At 38.5% G+C, this 18,113-nt stretch overlaps 1 protein-coding gene across 4 annotated transcripts; it reads left to right on the top strand.

Moving 5' to 3' along the window:
- Positions 1–8,554: 8,554 nt before the first annotated feature.
- On the top strand, positions 8,555–15,466 carry LOC104602630 (patatin-like protein 6). Of its 4 annotated transcripts, XR_016082667.1 has the most exons (6): positions 8,555–8,836; positions 8,927–9,470; positions 9,548–10,650; positions 12,130–12,447; positions 12,594–12,912; positions 14,726–15,466. XR_016082667.1 is itself a non-coding variant. In XM_088898553.1 (3 exons), the coding sequence occupies exons 1-2, from the start codon at positions 9,523–9,525 to the stop codon at positions 12,397–12,399; spliced, it is 1,398 nt and encodes a 465-aa protein (XP_088754679.1). In that variant the 5' UTR covers positions 8,555–9,522; the 3' UTR covers positions 12,400–12,447; positions 12,594–12,915. The 4 variants fall into 4 exon arrangements, 1 of the variants encoding a protein (XP_088754679.1); XR_016082666.1 differs by having other exon boundaries at positions 8,560–8,836; positions 8,927–10,650; XR_016082665.1 differs by having other exon boundaries at positions 8,555–10,650.
- The last annotated feature ends 2,647 nt before the right edge of the window (positions 15,467–18,113 follow it).

Below are 18,113 nucleotides of genomic sequence, written 5' to 3'. Positions count from 1 at the left end.
CGGCCAAAAACCAATCAATATCTTCATTAGTTGATCCATGTCTTCAACATACAGTCTTCCACGAGAGATTCTCGATCCGAATGGGGCAGGGATGGGGATGATTTTTCCCTTGCAGGGATGGAAATGGGGAAATTTTCATCCCCATTAGTGGGGACGGGGAGAGCACTCCCTGCCCCGCAAGGGACCCCGATCTTCGCCCCGTGGTATCTCTACTAATATATATGAATATATGTATGCATACGTTATATATGTATATATGTATAAATACATTTATATATTAATATTTTTTAACATGTGATTGAATATGTTTGAATCTTTTCTAATAGGATTGTAAATTTTAATTATTTTATTTTTATTTTTTAAATAAAATAAAAACAACAACAAAATGGTTAACATTGTAAAAAGTCACAGGGAATGGGGATCCACACGGGGATGGGAATCCCTGTGGGGACGAGGATGGCGATAACCTTCTCCCCGTTAGCAGGGACAGGGACGGGGATGAGGAGAGGCTCCCAGTCCCCACCCCACCCCGTTGCCATTTCTAGATGCATCCTTAGCTTTCTCCACTAAAGTTGTGTTTGGTTTGAATAAGGAAATGAAGGGAATAGGTTTACCTACCTTTTCTTTCAAAGCAAAGGCAGCCTAAAGATCATTCATTTGTACTAAAATTTCACTTTTATCCCAGGCTTTATCCAAATTTGTAAAATTTTTCAGATTCTTCAATTGTTTACATTTTAATTAATGTGATTATTTTAATCAACCATATTTCAATAGAATATTTAGTGAATATCAAGACAGAAATTCAAATATTTTCAAGGATTTCAACTTAAAGAAAAAATGGAATATGAATGAATAAAATGTTTATTTATTCTTGATGTTTTAAATGAACCAGTTCTAACCTAAGCCGGCACCATAATATATATGTTTAAATATATGAAATCTTAAACCAAAGATTTCATAATAACATAATTAAAATCAAGATGTAAATGTTAAATCCACAAGACAGATTCAAACATAATTGTGCCTTCGACTTATTATTGTCTTTTATTTTTTGATATATAGGTTTAGTTTGGAAGGAGTACAAATGCAAATATGTAGAATGCAAAACCTTATATTTTGTATTATTTTTTATGTATTTGAACTGTACATATTTGTATTTGTACTCTTTTCAAATTGAGCTATAATATTTTCTTGAAGCAAATTTAGGTCGCACTCGCACAAGACTAGTGGTTAATTTTCTTTACTTGCTTTACTAGTTTAATTTGGGGGGAGAGGGGGATGGCCATAAAAAAGTTTTGAACCAGTTATTAAGCTTTTGAACAGAAAACTTCGATTTATTGGAAAGATATGTAGCAAGGTTCAAAGTATGTATAGGTGCAACAATGTTTCAACTTTCAAAGTTAAGGTTATTTTTGTGAGTATTTAAGTTAAAAATACGTATTTAAAAACAAGTGCTTATTCAAATAAGCACTTATTCGCATTTGGCACCCAACTTTTTCAAGTACTTATTTTATAGGGATTTTTGCACTGCACTCCACCTCATAACTCTGATTTGAACTGCAGACCAACAACAATTCAAATTTATAAACAATTCCACCTATAACACCCATACCCGTCCGTGAATTGGCATCAATTCCGAGATAGCACCTACTCTGAACTGTACGATGGAGCTAGTATTTCAGAGGTGGACTGAACGGTAAAAACCCCTATTTTATATTGGGGTTTGATAGTCTTTTTCTTTAATAAGCATTTGTGACTATTTTGTCCTTCATTTTCTTTCAAATTTTCAAAATGTACCCTTTGAAAGCACTTTTATTAAATTACTTTTATAAAATTCAACCAGGGATAATTTTATAAGTGGTATTTTAAAATTCGACTAGGGATAATTTTGGAAGAAAAAAACTGAATAAGTGCTTATTGTATAAATACTTAAAAAAAATCTGGAAATTTGGACTTAAAAAATAAACCCTTAGTTTTAATATAAGTACTTATTTCGGGCTTATTTTCTAAATACCAATCTGCCTCAAATAAATACTTGACACTCCCAAACATGGCCTCCTCCATCTCCAGTCGTTGAGATTGAATACGATTGTGTTGGGGCTGCATCTCACGTAAGGCCTGGTAGGCCCAGCATCCGAAGTACCGATGTCTCTTTGATGGGCCTGACCTATATTTCTAAATTTAGAATTGGGTAGTGCTCCTTGGGATTAAGTCTGTAGTGGGTCTGGCCCAACCCAATAGCGGTACCATTGATTTTCCCGCTTCTGTAATTGTAAAATACCTGTCGGGCTTTGGTTTCAGGCTTTCAGCAGGCTGTGATAGAGTTTATGGGCTAACTCACTACCTCAAAGCTGATTGGGCTTGTCAGGCCCATTTGCAACTTTATATCCTGTGTTGTGATGGGACTTGGGAGTTGGGACTCTGGCACGTTGAAGATTCCTGAGAGAAACTCACTCATGACTCAACTATTCAAATGGCGAGGCATGCCCCACTAATAATCTCCCAAAAGTTGGGGCTGGGTCCGTTTGTTTCAATTTACAAGAGAGAGCAGTGAGACATTCCTTCTTGCTTTTTCTTCTTCTTCTTCTTCAGATGTTCTGTTGATCTAATTCAATGCTTTGCTTTGGGGGTAGTGTCAAGTTAGTATCCGAACTTTCAAATGTATCGCTATAATTCTTAAACTTTCAAAAGGTGTGTAATTGGTTTCTACTGTTAATTATCTATTGAAAATGTCATAACTACTGTTAGTTATCCGTTAATCTACCTTGAGACTAAACAGGTTGAGGTGTTTGAGATTCTAGACTCATGAAGTCATTGTCTTTTACCTTTAGACCTGAAATACATTCTTATCTGTTTATTTCTTTGCTTTCAGTTACTGTTTCCCTCTATCATATTTCATATATTTTTTTCTTTTTTTCTTTAAAAATAATCAATTTAGTCTTAAAGTAGAAGATAATGAATAATATCTTCTTTGTTAAATTAGTTAGGATCTTAAAAGAATCTTACAACTCCTCTCTCAACCTTTTATTATTTTATGAAAACAAAAAATCTTAGCAAGTGTGCAAAATAAACTCCTTTATAAATAAATAAAATTTAATATTAAAAAATTGAATTAATGAGACGTGTAAATTGTGAGAACCACAATGCAAGGCGGGGCATAAAGAATGCAATTGGGATAAAATGTAAGATTGAGCAGAGAAGGTAAGGTAATTGAATTGGGCAGCAGAGGCAGAGGCAGAGGCAGATGCAGAGGTTTGAGGGTTCCAGCTGAGCCCCCCCACGTGGCAGAAATAGATGAGTAGTTTGATGTACGAAGAAGGTGAAGCTCTCTATTAGTAGACAGTTTTTCCTTGGAGTTTTGTCCTTAATCTCCATAAGGCTGACGGACCGACGCGCTGGCTGGCTGGGGCCTGGGACCTGCTCTAATTCCGTCATGTCACTCACAGCCCAAGTGAAAAAAGGTAAAATATACGAAGATTACAAAAACAAAGGGCAATAGAGGAAGGAGAGGGGGAGCAACGTTTATGGAAGGTGATGGACAAATTGGGCGAAGCAGACAAAGGTGGGGGGGCAGTGGAGGTTTAGTAGTAGGTGAGCGAGCAGCAGAGACCATGCACTTGTCCATTTCTCCACTCCCAACTTTGTTGCTTCAATACTTTGGTTTTGGTTCCTTTGATTCTTAAATCGGGTCACTGTCTCGTCCTCCTCTTAAGTCTTACCACGCACACAGCTCATCACAATCCCATGTCGCATCATATATATGACACCTCAGGAGTCAGGTCCTCCCTCCACAACACCACCTGCGTCCTCACGTGAAGCTTGAAATCAATTTGGGTCAGAACTTGATGAACGGGAGCTTCCATAGTCCTTGGGTAATGGCTAATGGGTGCCCAAGATCAACCCATGCCCAAATTGGCTTTGTATCAAGTCTCCCACTCTATTATTTATTTATTTATTTAAGGATTAATAAGAATTAGAAGGTCCAAACGACCTTGTTTTGCGAATTATACGTATCTGAAGAGGGTGATGACACTTGGCATAAAGATAAAAAGATACGTGGCATTTTGACCGAGATAATCTATATATATTATAATCTACACCGCTAGCTCCTATACAACAGTTCTACAACTGCACAAATGAGTGCTTCATTATTCTGGTTCTCGTGGAATGTATGTTTGGTGCGTGGTGGTGGTCTGGGCGTTTTGGCTTTGGAAAGAAATTTGCAAGTGGGAATAAAATTTGTATGGGATAGGTTGCAGTTTGCACGAGGGGTTTCTCCAATAACCAATGTCTTTCTATTTCTTCACAGTTTAATTACAATTGTGATAAAGATGTCCTGTACTTTATTTTGCGATAAAGACCCCTTTTATATTATGACCGTGGGATAAAGACCCCCTTTCGTTAGCTTTTGTTCAAAAAAGCCGTTATAATATCTTTTAGTCCTTGTATTATTTTTATAATAATTAAAGAAAAAATACTATTCATCTTCCCCGACCTTTCGATACTATCCATCCATTCTTTCACATTTCTCTCTCTCCTCTCTCCCCTGAATCCGATCTGATGATCGGTCAAATGGCCGAAGACGACTCCAGAACCAGAAAGACGAAGTTTAGAGGATTTCCAACAAGACGACACCTGTTGACGTAATCACAGCATTTATCCCTCCCCACTGTACTAGGTTGACACCACACGTTCACACTCCATATGAGCGAGTTTAGAGGTCATCGTCTAATCAACAGCATTTATCCCTCCCCCCGTAAATTAATCTTGTCTTCTACAGAGATGGGAGAATGACAGTTCGATTGTTGATGAAATATCTGGTTAACAAGCTCAAACTAGAAAACGAATCAGAGGTTCTTAAAACCATTTTTGCATCTGTTTCACTTCTAAATGCTTATAGAATTAATAGTTGGTTTGGTATCATGTGCCATATTTTTTTTATTTATTTTTAGCTATTTGCATACTAAAATCACAACTCATGAATGCAAAATTGACAAAACATTAGTTACCCTTACAGACCAACGCCAACCTCATAGAGTAGGCGCAGTCATTCACTCTTTCCGTGTTTTCCTCTGAGGAGAGAGACTAAGAGATAGAGGAGGCGCAGTTTTCCGAGTTATGGGGTGTTGAACTGAAGGGTCGTATCCATCCTTTAGTTCTCCACGTGGCCAAAGAGAAGACGGTGAGGGAAAGGAAAATAAGAGAAGAAAGGTAAGACAATAGGTTATATAGGTTTTAAGAGAAAAGGGGCAAAAAAAGAAAACAGAAAAAATTTAATAGGGTATTTTGATAATTTAATGCATTCCATCATCTGATTTAATCGTCAATGAGGGTCTTTGTCTCATGGTCATAGTACAAGGGGGGTCTTTGTCACAAAACAAAGTATAGGGGGTTTTTGTCATAGACCCCATAGTACAGGGGGGTCTTTGTAATTTACCCTAGTTTTTATTTTACACAAGATAGAGCTTCTCTCTATATATCTACCTATCTAAAAATGTTTTCACAGGGTCTACCTTTGAATTAAGAGGGTTTTTGGTTTTGTGGGCATTTATTCAATAAACGCTGTCACATAGACGTCACTTTAGCAGTTTCTCTCTCATGTTTTTCCGCCCGCATTGACAATAGTAAAAGATGACTTCAATTTTTGTGCATGCCTACCGTTTGGGGAAGTTATTTTTTAAAGCTTCCTCAAATGGTTAGGCATTTTTACACTATTACACTGATTTGGTGCCTAGTTGTCATAAATGATTGTAATTATTACCTTTCTCGGTTTTACAAGCAAATAAAGTACAAACGTTGAATGAAAAAATGTAAACGGAACCAAATACATACAAAATATACACAAGATTAGCTCGTAATAAGGGGTGGGTAAATTACTGAAACCTCCTCAAAGTTTCTAATAGTTGCTGAAACCTCCACTGAAGTTTGATAATTGCAATAACCTTTCCTGAACATTCTGACTCAGTTGCAAGCAATGTTCAAAATATCGATACGCCCGATACGTCGGTAGGGGCGTATCAGGCGAATCGATACTATTTTTTTTTACTTTTTTTATTTTTTTCTGAAACCGATTCAGGGGGGATAGTTTAGGGCTCCTCCACCCCTTGAATCGGTTAGACCCCTATATAGGGGTGTATCGAAGAGGTCCCGGAATGATACGTATCGGCCATACGGGCTGATACGTGTCAATACTTTGAACCTTGGTTGCAAGTATACCCTTTCCATGAGTATTCTCTAACAAGAGGTACAGAAAATGTCCAAAATAGCCATGCAATTACTGTTGAGATCAATTTCTACAGGACAAAAAAAGCAATACAAACTTCATGAAGGTGGCAATTGATACAAAGAAAACATTTGAAAAATAAACATTTTGGTCAAAAGTTATTGCATGGGTATTATGCACATTTTTGTGCCTCTTAATTGAGGATTCTTATATGGGGGTTTACTTGCAATAGAGTTAGAAAGTTCAGGTGAGGTGATTGCAATTATCAAACTTGAGGGGAGGTTTCAGCAATGATTAAAAACATCAAGGGAGGCTACAACAATTTACCCAAAAAGAAAAAGAGAATACATATTATTATCATTTTTTGTTTTTTTAAGATTTAACCATTTTTATCATCATTAAAAATAATTCTTATTTATTATACTTAACTTTGTTTAATATAATGAACAAATAATATTAGAGATGTCTTTTTTCACAATTTTTTATCTATTTATTATATTTTTATATCATGAGTTAATTCATTTGATCTGATTGATTGAACCATTAATCTATTTGACCCAACCAACGACAGGTCATGAGTCGGATTTTAATTCATTTTTTGTTCTATTTTATATTTTTAGCAATTTCCATCATTAATAAAAAATTATTATTATTTTTGTTTAATATGATATATGTTAAAGGGGAGACTAGATGGACGAAGACAAAATCATGAACAACAGGTTGGACAGGCTATTGCAGGTGAACACACCAGCATTCCATACACGGGGAGCTCACACTTTAAGCATACAAAATGCTGGCATCCATTTTTATAAACTTTTATTTTTAGTAACATTATAGATATGCCCATTTTTCTACAATTTTTTTTACATTTTTATAAACATTTATTTTGGCATGGCAAGATAACCCATTTTGACCCAATTAGGTCCTTTAAAATCTACAAATTAAAAGATTTTAAAAGAAATTATTGTAAAGGCATATGCCATGCGCGTGCACCCACATAAAACATTATCAAAATTAACTTTTAAATGTTTCTATTTGCTATCACATTTTCTTAACCATCTGATTAATTCAAAAAACAAAACGTTATCTGAATGAGAATCCGACTTAAGCTGCATTTGGTATTTCTTATTTTAACCTTTTTTCTGTTAAAAATTCAATGTTTATAAGGGCATCTTAACTGCAAAAAAGAGAGAAATCCAGAAATGACAAATGCAGCCGTAAAAGTTAGAACTTAAAAGGATAAGAGTCCAATTAGAATTCGATTGATATTTGATCAAGTTAAGATTAGCTTAACGTAATAGCCGTTGAGCAGTTAAAGCTAGACCTGGCAATCGGGTTGGGTGGGTTGAGTTCGGGTTGGGTCAAGGTATTTTAGGTTGATTGGGTTGGGTGGGTCGAGTTTGGGTTGGGTCAAGGTATTTTAGGTTGATTTTGGGTCAGGTTGAATTTCGGGTTGGGTTGTCAAATGCTAGACCCTAATCCTAAATGTTCGGGTTAGGGTTGACCCATGGGTCAATTTGGATCATCCCAAAAAATAATTGAAATTAAAAAAATAAAGAAAAATTACATAAAAAATGTCAAAATTAAAAGAATTAACCTAAAATTCTAAATATAAAATAAAAACTTGAACATTTAATAAATAAAGAGTAAACAATAAAAAATAAAGACTAAATAGAAAAAATTAAAAAATGAAAACTTCTAAGAATGCATAAATAATTCCAATTAGACTCGACAATCGGGTCAGTGGATTGACCCATGACCCAACACAATTTTTTTCGGGTTAGGTCGGGTCGAGTCATTTTCACATTTTCACATTGGATTCACGGGCTGGATCAACTTTTTGCCAGGTCTAATTAAAGCGTTTAGCCAATTAGAATTCGACAGATATTTTATCAATAGTGTGAGGCAGCCTCCTACACAGCTAATTAAAGCGTTTAGCCAATCCCAATTGGAACGGGATCTGCTGATATTATGCACGATAGGATGTGCGTGTGAGGCGCCCTATGTGAGGAGCAAATCCGGTCACATCCAAATTCCATTTTATCCTTTACAGACTCTGTTTCAGCCGGTTTAAAAAAAGCATATAGGGAAGTCTCAGGAATTTTCTAAAAAAAAATAGAGGCGAAGGAAGCGCTGGACCCCAGAAGCAGACAAAGAGCGGGAGAAAATTTGCATTTCAACCGTCGATCTCGTGGGGGCAGCGGACTCGGCGGGGAATGAATCTTGAGCGTCGGATGGGAGGGATGACGGGCCATTGACCGAGCCAACCGTCGGTGATGTTGTAACCCGGGTGTGTAAGTAACTGTAAGCCATGGTTAAAAAAGATGATTACCAATGGAGGGAAGGAGGGAGGAGGGAGGAGGGAGAGTGGAATTTGGAGGGAGGATAATTGACTCCAGAACGTCCGAAGCTCTGAAAATCTTCGGGTTTTGAAGTTAGCAGACATTGCTCTGCAAGTCCTGCGCTTCCCCTTCCCCCCTCCCTTTTTTCTGTGTCCTTGGTTTCCTTTCATGGGTTTAATCTCTCGTTGTAGTTCTGCCGTGCTTTGTTAAACTACAGGGAAAAAGTTTTTTCCAGAAACACATGGCACACCGCACACGGTGTTCACAGAAGGTTTAATGCTTGGAAAGTCATAGGATAGAATTGATTTTGACAGGATAGGTTTCTTCTTCTTACTTTTTTTTTTGTTTGTTCGATCGACAGCTTGACCATTGCGGTCCATTGTATCGTAGCCTTTAGGAATGTTTTAACAGGGCACAGGTTTCAAAGGAAGGCGACATTTCTCATTCCAAAAATCGGGATTGGAAGATATCTGCAAGAACCCAGTGCCCATAAGGGGGATACTCGAAGCGTGATTTTTTGAGTTGAGAATCCATTGAATTAGTTCAGGACTGGAGCGAAATCTGCAATTAATTCTTGAAGTAGTGGAGTTTTCCAAGGTTTTCTCAAGAAATTCTTTTTTAACAGGGGATATTCAAAGAGAAAAGGTGGAAAAGTAGAGAGAGAGAGTGTGTATGTATGTGTTTTTCGGGGGAGCATGAATGCTGTTATCCGTAACCGTACCAGAGGTCAGAAGCAGTTATGATTTGAAGCAAGGTGTTGCAGAAGCTACAGAACCGAGAATGAACGAGGATTCGTTAAATTATATATCTCTTGATACTATGCAAACGAAGAGCTGAGTTAAGCTATGCAAAGTATTTCCTACCTGTACGAAGATCAAATATTGTGGTGAAACGATTCAACCAAGGTCTGCAACTGAAATCCTCCCTTACAATTGTTTTAGTTCCATTTTTATATTTATGGAAATGGCTTGTAATCAATCAGAAATGCAAGAACCGAGCATTGATACGGACAAGCTTAGTTATGAGATATTTTCTATCCTCGAAAGTAAATTCCTTTTCGGCTACGACGATCAGAAGGTCTGGATTCCGAAACATATCGCTCCAGCCAACGGAACAATATCCGAAACTACAGCTCCGACGACCACTGACAACGGTGTTGGGGCGATCAAGAATCAAAGAGGCAAGGTCTGCATTCTTAGCATTGATGGTGGAGGAATGCGAGAGATCCTCTCAGGAAAAGCCCTGTCTTACCTAGAACAAGCTCTCAAGACCAAATCTGGAAATCCAGACGCAAGAATCGCCGATTATTTTGATGTTGCCGCTGGAACAGGGTTCGGAGGAATATTCACGGCGATGCTCTTCGGTACCAAGGGCAATAACCATCCCATTTTCCAAGCGGAGGAGACGTGGAAGTTCTTGGCGGAGAAGGGAAAATATTTTTTCCGACCTTCCTCTGGTTCATGCTCCGGTGGCGGTTTTTTACGGCGAATATCCAAGAGCGGAGCCGGTGGTTCAACCAGTTTAGCGACGGCCGGACTGGAAAGGGAGATGAAAGAAGTATTTACGGATAATGGCCGTATTCTGACACTTAAAGACACGCTGAAGCCGGTTTTGATACCTTGCTACGATCTTTCGAGTTCAGCGCCGTTTCTCTTCTCCAGAGCTGACGCGCTGGAGACGGACAGCTATGATTTCAGGCTGTGGGAGGTATGCCGAGCAACGTCGGCCGAGCCGGCCATGTTCGAACCGGTAGCAATGCGGTCAGTTGACGGCCAGACTCAGTGCGTGGCGGTCGACGGTGGGCTGGCGATGAGCAACCCGACAGCAGCGGCGATAACGCACGTGTTACACAACAAGCATGAGTTCCCGTTCGTGCGAGGAGTGGAGGACTTGTTGGTGTTGTCCCTGGGGAGTGGTCATCTGCTGGAGCGCAGCTACGAGTATGAGCAGGTCAAAGGGTGGAAAGCAAGGGAGTGGGCGCGACCCATGGCTCGAATCGCCGGTGATGGTGCCGCCGATTTGGTCGACCACGCCGTAGCCATGGCGTTTGGTCAAAGCCGGAGCAGCAATTACGTCCGTATACAGGTACGCGTAATTCCACTGTTCAAAACTATTTAGAGGGTTCTAACGTGCGCCGTGTTGGTGAATGCATTTAACCGGTGCTAGTCTTGGTTAAATACCCTTTTTTTTATTACTATTATTATGGTGCCAAAACAACGAAAAAAATATTTATTCCGGACGTCTTGATTTCGCTTTCTAGTAGCAGTCCAGGAACGGATGCCAGACTGGTTTCCATCCATTTTCTCAACTTGGAGAATATTGTCTAACTCTAACCTGCGCTGTGTCGTTGTTTTGCAATTAACTGCGCATCGTCTGGCACCTCCGCCTCGTCCAAATTCCAAAATGGGCTCTTCTGGCGCATGTTAAGTGGCGGTGCTAAAATGTGCCAAGGAGTCCTGATTATGTGTCAAACCTATCAGTGTTTCATTTTGTACAGCTGAGCTGGACATTTCGAGCAAGGGGTGCGTTACTTCTATCCATGCATCTTACCACAGAGCCCGGATCTCCTGCCCACATTTATCTTAGCTTCATATGGAGAATTGTGGGTAGGCGTGGGCAGGAGATCCGGAGTCCTTACACGGTTGATCTGAAATATTGTCGTTAATTGCAGCAACAAATGACACAAAATAAGATATTCCAGATCAACCGTAGAGATGTATTGGTGGAAGCGGCGAGGATGTGCTGTGAGACGTTGTGGGGGACAATCTTGTGAGGCTGATTTCAACTCTTGGTATTTTGGGCTATTTTCGTTCTGCAGAGTGCACCCAGTAGTCATTGGGCATAAGTCGTAACGCCTGAAATGACCAAACTTGTTGGTTTTGGTCCTGAGTGATCTCTCTCTCTCTGGATATAACTACAGTGGAGTGGAGCTGCTGTCGATCGTAGATTAGGTTGGGAATTAGGAATTACAGGGCTATGGCTTATGCCTGGTGGGAACATACGGGGTTTTCAATTTCATGGTGGCCTTTTATGGTACCTAATGATGATATGCGTGGTCAATTGGAATCTTTTGCCCCATCCTGTTTTATCCATTTCTTTTTACCCGGAGGCCAGGCCGGAGACAGAGGAGGATGGATTTTCCTCTGAATCTTTTTATGGTACAATGGTTGTGTGGTTCACCTTGCTCCTAGTTTCCCATTAAGGGGGACATGTTTTTCACCGGAAATGATGGTCCAATCCCCCCAATAATCTTCATACCTTTTTCAGTCAAAGTATCAAGTTAAAAATAGTTATGAACCCTGCGAATAATGAATCGTACGTGCAGTATTATCAATCATACTCGGATTTTAAAATTTAAATCCATTGTTCTCTGCTAAACCATCACAAGAGGCTGTTGCTGTTGGATAGGTAAATTTTAAACCCAATGTTATTCTTCCCGTGGAATAACATTTGCTGTGGTTGATATATATATATATATATATAACATTTGCTGTCGAATTTCTCTTACAATACATAACAGGGATTTTGCTTTATCAGTTATTATTTTTATTGTTCCATTTACAGGCAAACGGGCCAATTTTGGGTCTCTGTGGGGCAAATGTGGATGCTGACCCCAGTACCAAGAATGTGAATATGCTGATGGAAGCGGCAGAAGAGATGCTTAGACAGAGGAATGTTGAATCCGTTCTCTTCGGGGGGAAGAGAATCGGGGAGGACACCAATATGGAGAAACTTGATTGGTTTGCTGAACAACTCGTGCTGGAGCATCAGAGGAGGAGTTGTAGAATTGCTCCCACCGTCGCGTTCAAACAAGCTACCCCAAAACCCACCTAAATCCCATTCACATATTAACATAGACCCGTCAGAATTCAGAAAGTGAAGGTAAGCATATTCTCATGAAACTCTTTCCTCATTTCCAATTCCCCTCTAATTATAATATATATTTGTTTGATTATTATTTATTTATTATTAAAAAAATGGAAGTTCCGTAGAAAAGAAATTGCCTAAAACTACACTTGAAACCGTAGATTTTACGGAAGTCACAAATCACTCCGGAGGCGGAGGATGGTGGTGCAGAAATCAGAATACTGATCCTTCAATTCATGTCGCATCGTGGGATATTACCGTCATTTTAAATCAAAGAGCAAACGGCCGGTTGTTGTTGTGACCTGTGAGGCTGGGGCTGGAAATTCCAAATTCCTGATGTTGTTGGCCAACCGACAGTGAGGGTGGGGATGGTTTAGTCATTTTTGTCATTGAATGCTCATGAACGAGAATCAACATCATTGTGCTGCCTGCTCACTACTGCTCAATCCCTTCTCCCAACTTCCAAGAGTCTTCTTCTAGGTAAGTCCATGGTCAGTTCTTAATACCTATTTCCTATTGTTTTTCCTTTTCATGTTTTATTATTATTCCCAAGGAAAAGAAATAAACAAAAACAAAAACCAATATCCATGCCCGCAAAGAGTGCAGATTACGATGATGTAACCAAAGCCTCTGTTGTGAAACTATAGCCCTATCAATGGTCCAGGTGATCTTAACTTATACCAACTTATTACACAGAGGGTCTGGGCCTGCATTTTGTATCCGGATTATAATATGGCTGGGATAAGACCCAGGCTAATTATTTGAGATTCCTTATTGACTTTATAAAAGATGCTTAGACTTGTCATTCTCATGAGATTTATTGTTAAATTAGCAGTCTAAAGGCAAAGACTTGTCATTTATCATGGATTCTTGTGATGACAATCCTGATAAACACCTAATAATATATAGGTTGGTGTCTGGGTTTATCACTTTCACTTGAGGTTGGGACTGCATGTGCATTTTTTCCTATTCGGGACCGGGTCTGCCCTGACCTGGCCAGACCCGACCAGTTGATGAAACGAGACTTTCTACTAACTTTTTCTAATTGAGAGTAGAGGTATAAATCGGGCGTGCCGTCTGCGGCCCGGCATGATGGCATGCAGGCCGTGTCAAGTTTGATATGACGGTTTGGACCGTATTGGGTCTGGGGTTTTAGGTTCGTGGGTCTAGTTGGCACGGCACGACCGAGCGGGCCATTACACCCACGGCCCAGCCTGTGGCATGGCCCATATATATTATTTATATATATTATATATTTTATATATTTATATATATAATATAATATATAAATTATAATTATATAATAATATACAATATATAATATATTAATAAAATAAACAGTTATTTTCAATTTTATTATATTAATTTATTTAATTATTGTATTAATATACATCAAAATTCATATAAAATTAAAATTTTAAGTTTTTTTTAATTTTTTAAATATATAATTTTGACCCGGTCTATGGCCTGGCCTAGCTCAAGGTTTACCCACGGACCAGCCTGGCACGCAGCACAGCACAGCACAGCATGGGTCTACACGGACTTGGGCCGTGGGCTATGCCAGACTGACCCCCAAATTATCCCAGGAGAGAGGGTGGAATGACCCACAGACTGGAATAACATGACCCGTTTTACACTTCTAATTGAGAAATATGTGGCTGCAATTCACAGTGGGCAGGTAGAGAGTGAGTAAGAAATGTAGGCTGCAGTTGATAGGCTTAACCTTGAGCATCCTGCTATCATTCGACAAATTCACGCTCTAGAAAATTTTTGCAAATTGCCACTTTGTCAGTATCTTATTTTTGCTCTTGATTTGCCACTAAAGTTGCACTACTACTCTGCTACATCCCCTTGTTTAAAGGAATAAAAAACCATCCCCTCAAATTTACATTTTACAGTCATTTCTTGTTCTGTTACCCCTTCTCTGTTTTTGTCGTAAACCAATCGCTGGATATGCCACTAGAAAAAACAAAGCTTTTTTCGTCATTAAAATAAACACCAAATAAATGGATTCATTACTTACAAACTCCGTACATTTCCAACCAAGTGAGTGCTGCTCTGCTCTGCTATGCGTGGAATGCGAAAAGAAGATAAAGTGAAGGCTACAGAGTACAGACACTTGAAACTTTCACCTTCCACTAAATCCACTGCAATGAAGGACTAAGGGGAAAGAAAAAAAAAATAAGAAGAAATTTGTCCAAGTCCTCTTTTCTTTTGAAGCTTTAGCATCCTGCATCAGTTTTATCTTTTTCCTTCATGATTGTAAGAATGGTTTATGATCTTGGAAATGCAGGTAGGGAAGAAAAAGAAAAAGGAAAGAAAACATAGCAGCTTTTACTTTAAGAAGGGAGGAGGAGAGGTGGTCGGGGCAATTGAGATGTAAAGAGCAGTTGGTGAAAGAAAAAGGTCGGACACTTCATTGGGATCTTTTGCCAGGTAGAGAACATGCAATTTTGGTGTCCCCCCCACCCCCCCACATTTTGGACGAGTCGTCTCTCCGGCGAGTGGGAGAGAGGTTTCCTGATTCCTACTTGGTATGTGAAATCAAATTACATGCGGTTTGCACTCAAGTGGGATTTGGGTTGGGAACTTAAAAGTTCAGCCTGTTTCCTACTACCCATACCAACTCTACAATGCCCCTATATTTTATGTTTATCCTACGGTTCGGGTTCGCCCTCTCATACCCTTTTGTCCAGAAACTTGACACACTGTACGGAAGAACAGACGCAGCTCTCCTACAAGCCCAAAAAATTTGTTTGGTTGGTAATGGGGTGGGTATGTATTTTCTATTTTCTTCTTGTAGTGGTGGTCCGGGAGGAATGTAACGTGCAATTTTCTTTAGCAGGCGACCATATCCAGATTGTAGAGAGAAGGTACTCAAGGTCAAGGGTGGTTAATATTGTTGTAGCTTTTTCAGGCGTTGGTCCCGACGACTGGAGTGGAAAGAGCCTTTCTGTGTAAACTGTAATATTATTATTGTATAAAACTATAAATTCCGCGGCTGCTAACCACGCAGCTCAACAAGATTCAGTAACTGTCTTTGCAAGATCTAGTTTCGGCGCTTGTGGAAATAATGATCCAACACTATATTATAGTTTCTGTTTGGTTGATATTTGAATCTTCAAAATGAGACCCACTTGAAGGTTTTAAAAGGTATACAATGTTTTACCAACATTACTCGTGTCTAGACCAGTTGATGTGGTAGGCTCGGGCTGGACTTTTATTCTTTATAAACATGATTTTGTTAGGTCCAAGCCTGAGCCTGTCCCGACCAATGGGCCTATAACATAGGCCCGAGCCCATCCTTAATAAAATGTCCAAAGCCCGACCTAACAAAAGAAAGAACTCGATGTTGTTGACTGTGTTCACCAGTGCTGAGTTTACGTCTGTGTGTGTGTGTGTGAGAGAGAGAGAGAGAGAGAGTATTCACTGGTCGGTGCTCAGTTCGTAGTGAGATGAGATTTTAACAGTGAAAAGAGGAGTTAGTTCGCGTATGAGAGAGAGAGAGAGAGAGGACTCACCGCCGCCGCCGTCGATGCCTGTGTTCGCCGCCTCGCCGGTGTCTGAGATTTGAAAGAGAAGAAGTGAGAAGAGAAAAGAGAGAGAGAAGACTCACCGCCAGTCTGTCGGAGTTGTTGCACTGGTGAATGTTTGTTGGTTCTGCAGCTGCTTGAGAGTGTGAGGAGGATGTGAAGAGAAGAGAGGTTAGACACTGGGCAGTTCAGCTAACAGGAAATGTGGAAAGAGATTAATGAGAAGGGTTTCTTAGGATATTAGGGTTTTTGGGTTTAGTCTATAGATTGGGCCGGGCCGGGCTATTTTGGCAAATCTCGAGCCTGGCACGAATTTATTGCGGGCCGGGCTTTTTGGCCCGAGGTCAAGCCCACGAGCTCATTTGCGCATTCAAGCCCATTCGGGGGCCTGTCAGGCCACCCGGCCCATGAACAGGTCTACTCGTGTCGTGGTATCTAAAAGGTATTCAATGTTTCAAAGTTCAGTGGATCAAAAATTTTGTCTTGTCAAAATTCATATGAAATTTTTCATCTTTCTACACCAAAAATTTGGTTTTAACAGCCCGGTTGGCTTTGGTTATTTATGAAATGGTATACTTTTTGTTTTCAAACTTTTAAAAGTATGAAAAACCCCAAAAGCATGAAGTTAGCTTCTTATACTTCGTGCTTTTGGAAAAATTGTGCTAGAATCAGACTACCGTCATTGGTCTCAGACCCCAAAATCACCAAAAGTACAAATAGGTGTGCTTTCGTCAAACAGAAAATGGTACTTTTGTTTTGAAAAGCATACTTTTCAATTTTTTTACTCAAACGGTTTTCAAAGAAAAAATAGCAATGTAAAAGTATTTTATGTACTTTATACTTGGTATTTTTAAAAGTACAAAAGTATAAGTCTATCCAAATAGTGCCTTATTTTCAATGATTGTGTACTTTTGCTATAAATTTTAAATAACTATTGGAGATTAAACTATTGCTATTTATTAGAGATTAGACTATTAATTTAGCTTAAATTAGGAGTGTTAAAGGATTGGTTCAATTCAGTTGCAATCTGTTTCGTCAACCAAATCGACCTAGTCAAGTCGGGAGTTTGTCACTCGAAACCGATTGACTACTAGTGAAAACCTACCAACTCGGGTTGTATCGGTTTGGGTCTATTTTCAATTTGGTTTGTTTGTTCAAAAGATTTAAACGTAAAAAGTAAATTTAAGTTTAATAAATTACAATGATATTATTAAAAAATAAATCCATGATATAAAAATATTTTAGATTAAGAAATATGGGAATTTTCTTACTTTCCCGTATTAAAAAAATTAAATTTAAAATATTAAAATATATAGATTCAGTTTTGATCAGTTTACAAATGGTCAAAACGAAACTGACCTAACTTGATCAGGTTAGAAAATACAAAAAAAAAACAACTAATCTGAATTGAGTTTGACCAAATTGATTATTAAAAAATTAAAATATAAAACAATTATATATTCTTATGTATGTCTAATGTTTAAAGCCATGCAAGATCCGGTAGTAGAATATATAGAAAAGGGGAGATAAGGATGACTTGAACGGTTAACTTTGCTCATAAACTTATAGCTAGGGTATGATTAAAGTTGAAATGAAAATGACTAGTCTATTCCATTTTATTAAACTTAATTATAAGGTTCAAATGCAGAGAGTCAGAGACTTCAATGAGTGTTAGAATGTGAATGGGGTATATTATGATTCGGTTGCATGGACTTTTTTTTGTTTAATCCAACAATAAGATCAAAATGCAAAGTAAAAAGTAAAATCTAATTACCTAATAAAAAGATCAAGCTAGGCACCATGTAATCGGCCAAAAAGCAACATCATTTGCATTAATAATATTAATGATGATACATACATCAATGGTTTTATGTAATTAATACTTGAGGGGATTCTTACTTCTTATATAAAATTAAAATCACAACGACATTGGAAAAATAATTGGATAGAAATAACATTTTATGTTAATGAACCAAAAGAAACTACTTGTCTCACATCAATCAACTCAATACTAAGTGCAAAAGTTGCGTGTTCCAACTTCCTATTAGGAAAATTATCACTTAATTTGACGTCTCTTCAAATTTGTAACAATCAATCAATCTAAGTCTACATTCCTTTCCGTCCTTTATAATAATCTCTTATCGACAT

Source organism: Nelumbo nucifera, chromosome 2, assembly GCF_055504915.1.
Source record: "Nelumbo nucifera cultivar China Antique chromosome 2, China Antique-T2T, whole genome shotgun sequence".
Classification (NCBI taxonomy): Eukaryota; Viridiplantae; Streptophyta; class Magnoliopsida; order Proteales; family Nelumbonaceae; genus Nelumbo; species Nelumbo nucifera.
Note: the sequence above shows the minus strand (reverse complement) of the source record. Positions and strands in the feature narration are given on the sequence as shown.

Coding starts and splice junctions, on each gene's coding strand:
- LOC104602630 (XM_088898553.1), top strand. CDS start 9,523: ATGGAAATGGCTTGTAATCAATCAGAAATGCAAGAACCGAGCATTGAT. Junction 10,651..12,129: donor GCAATTACGTCCGTATACAG/GTACGCGTAATT, acceptor TTCCATTTACAG/GCAAACGGGCCAATTTTGGG.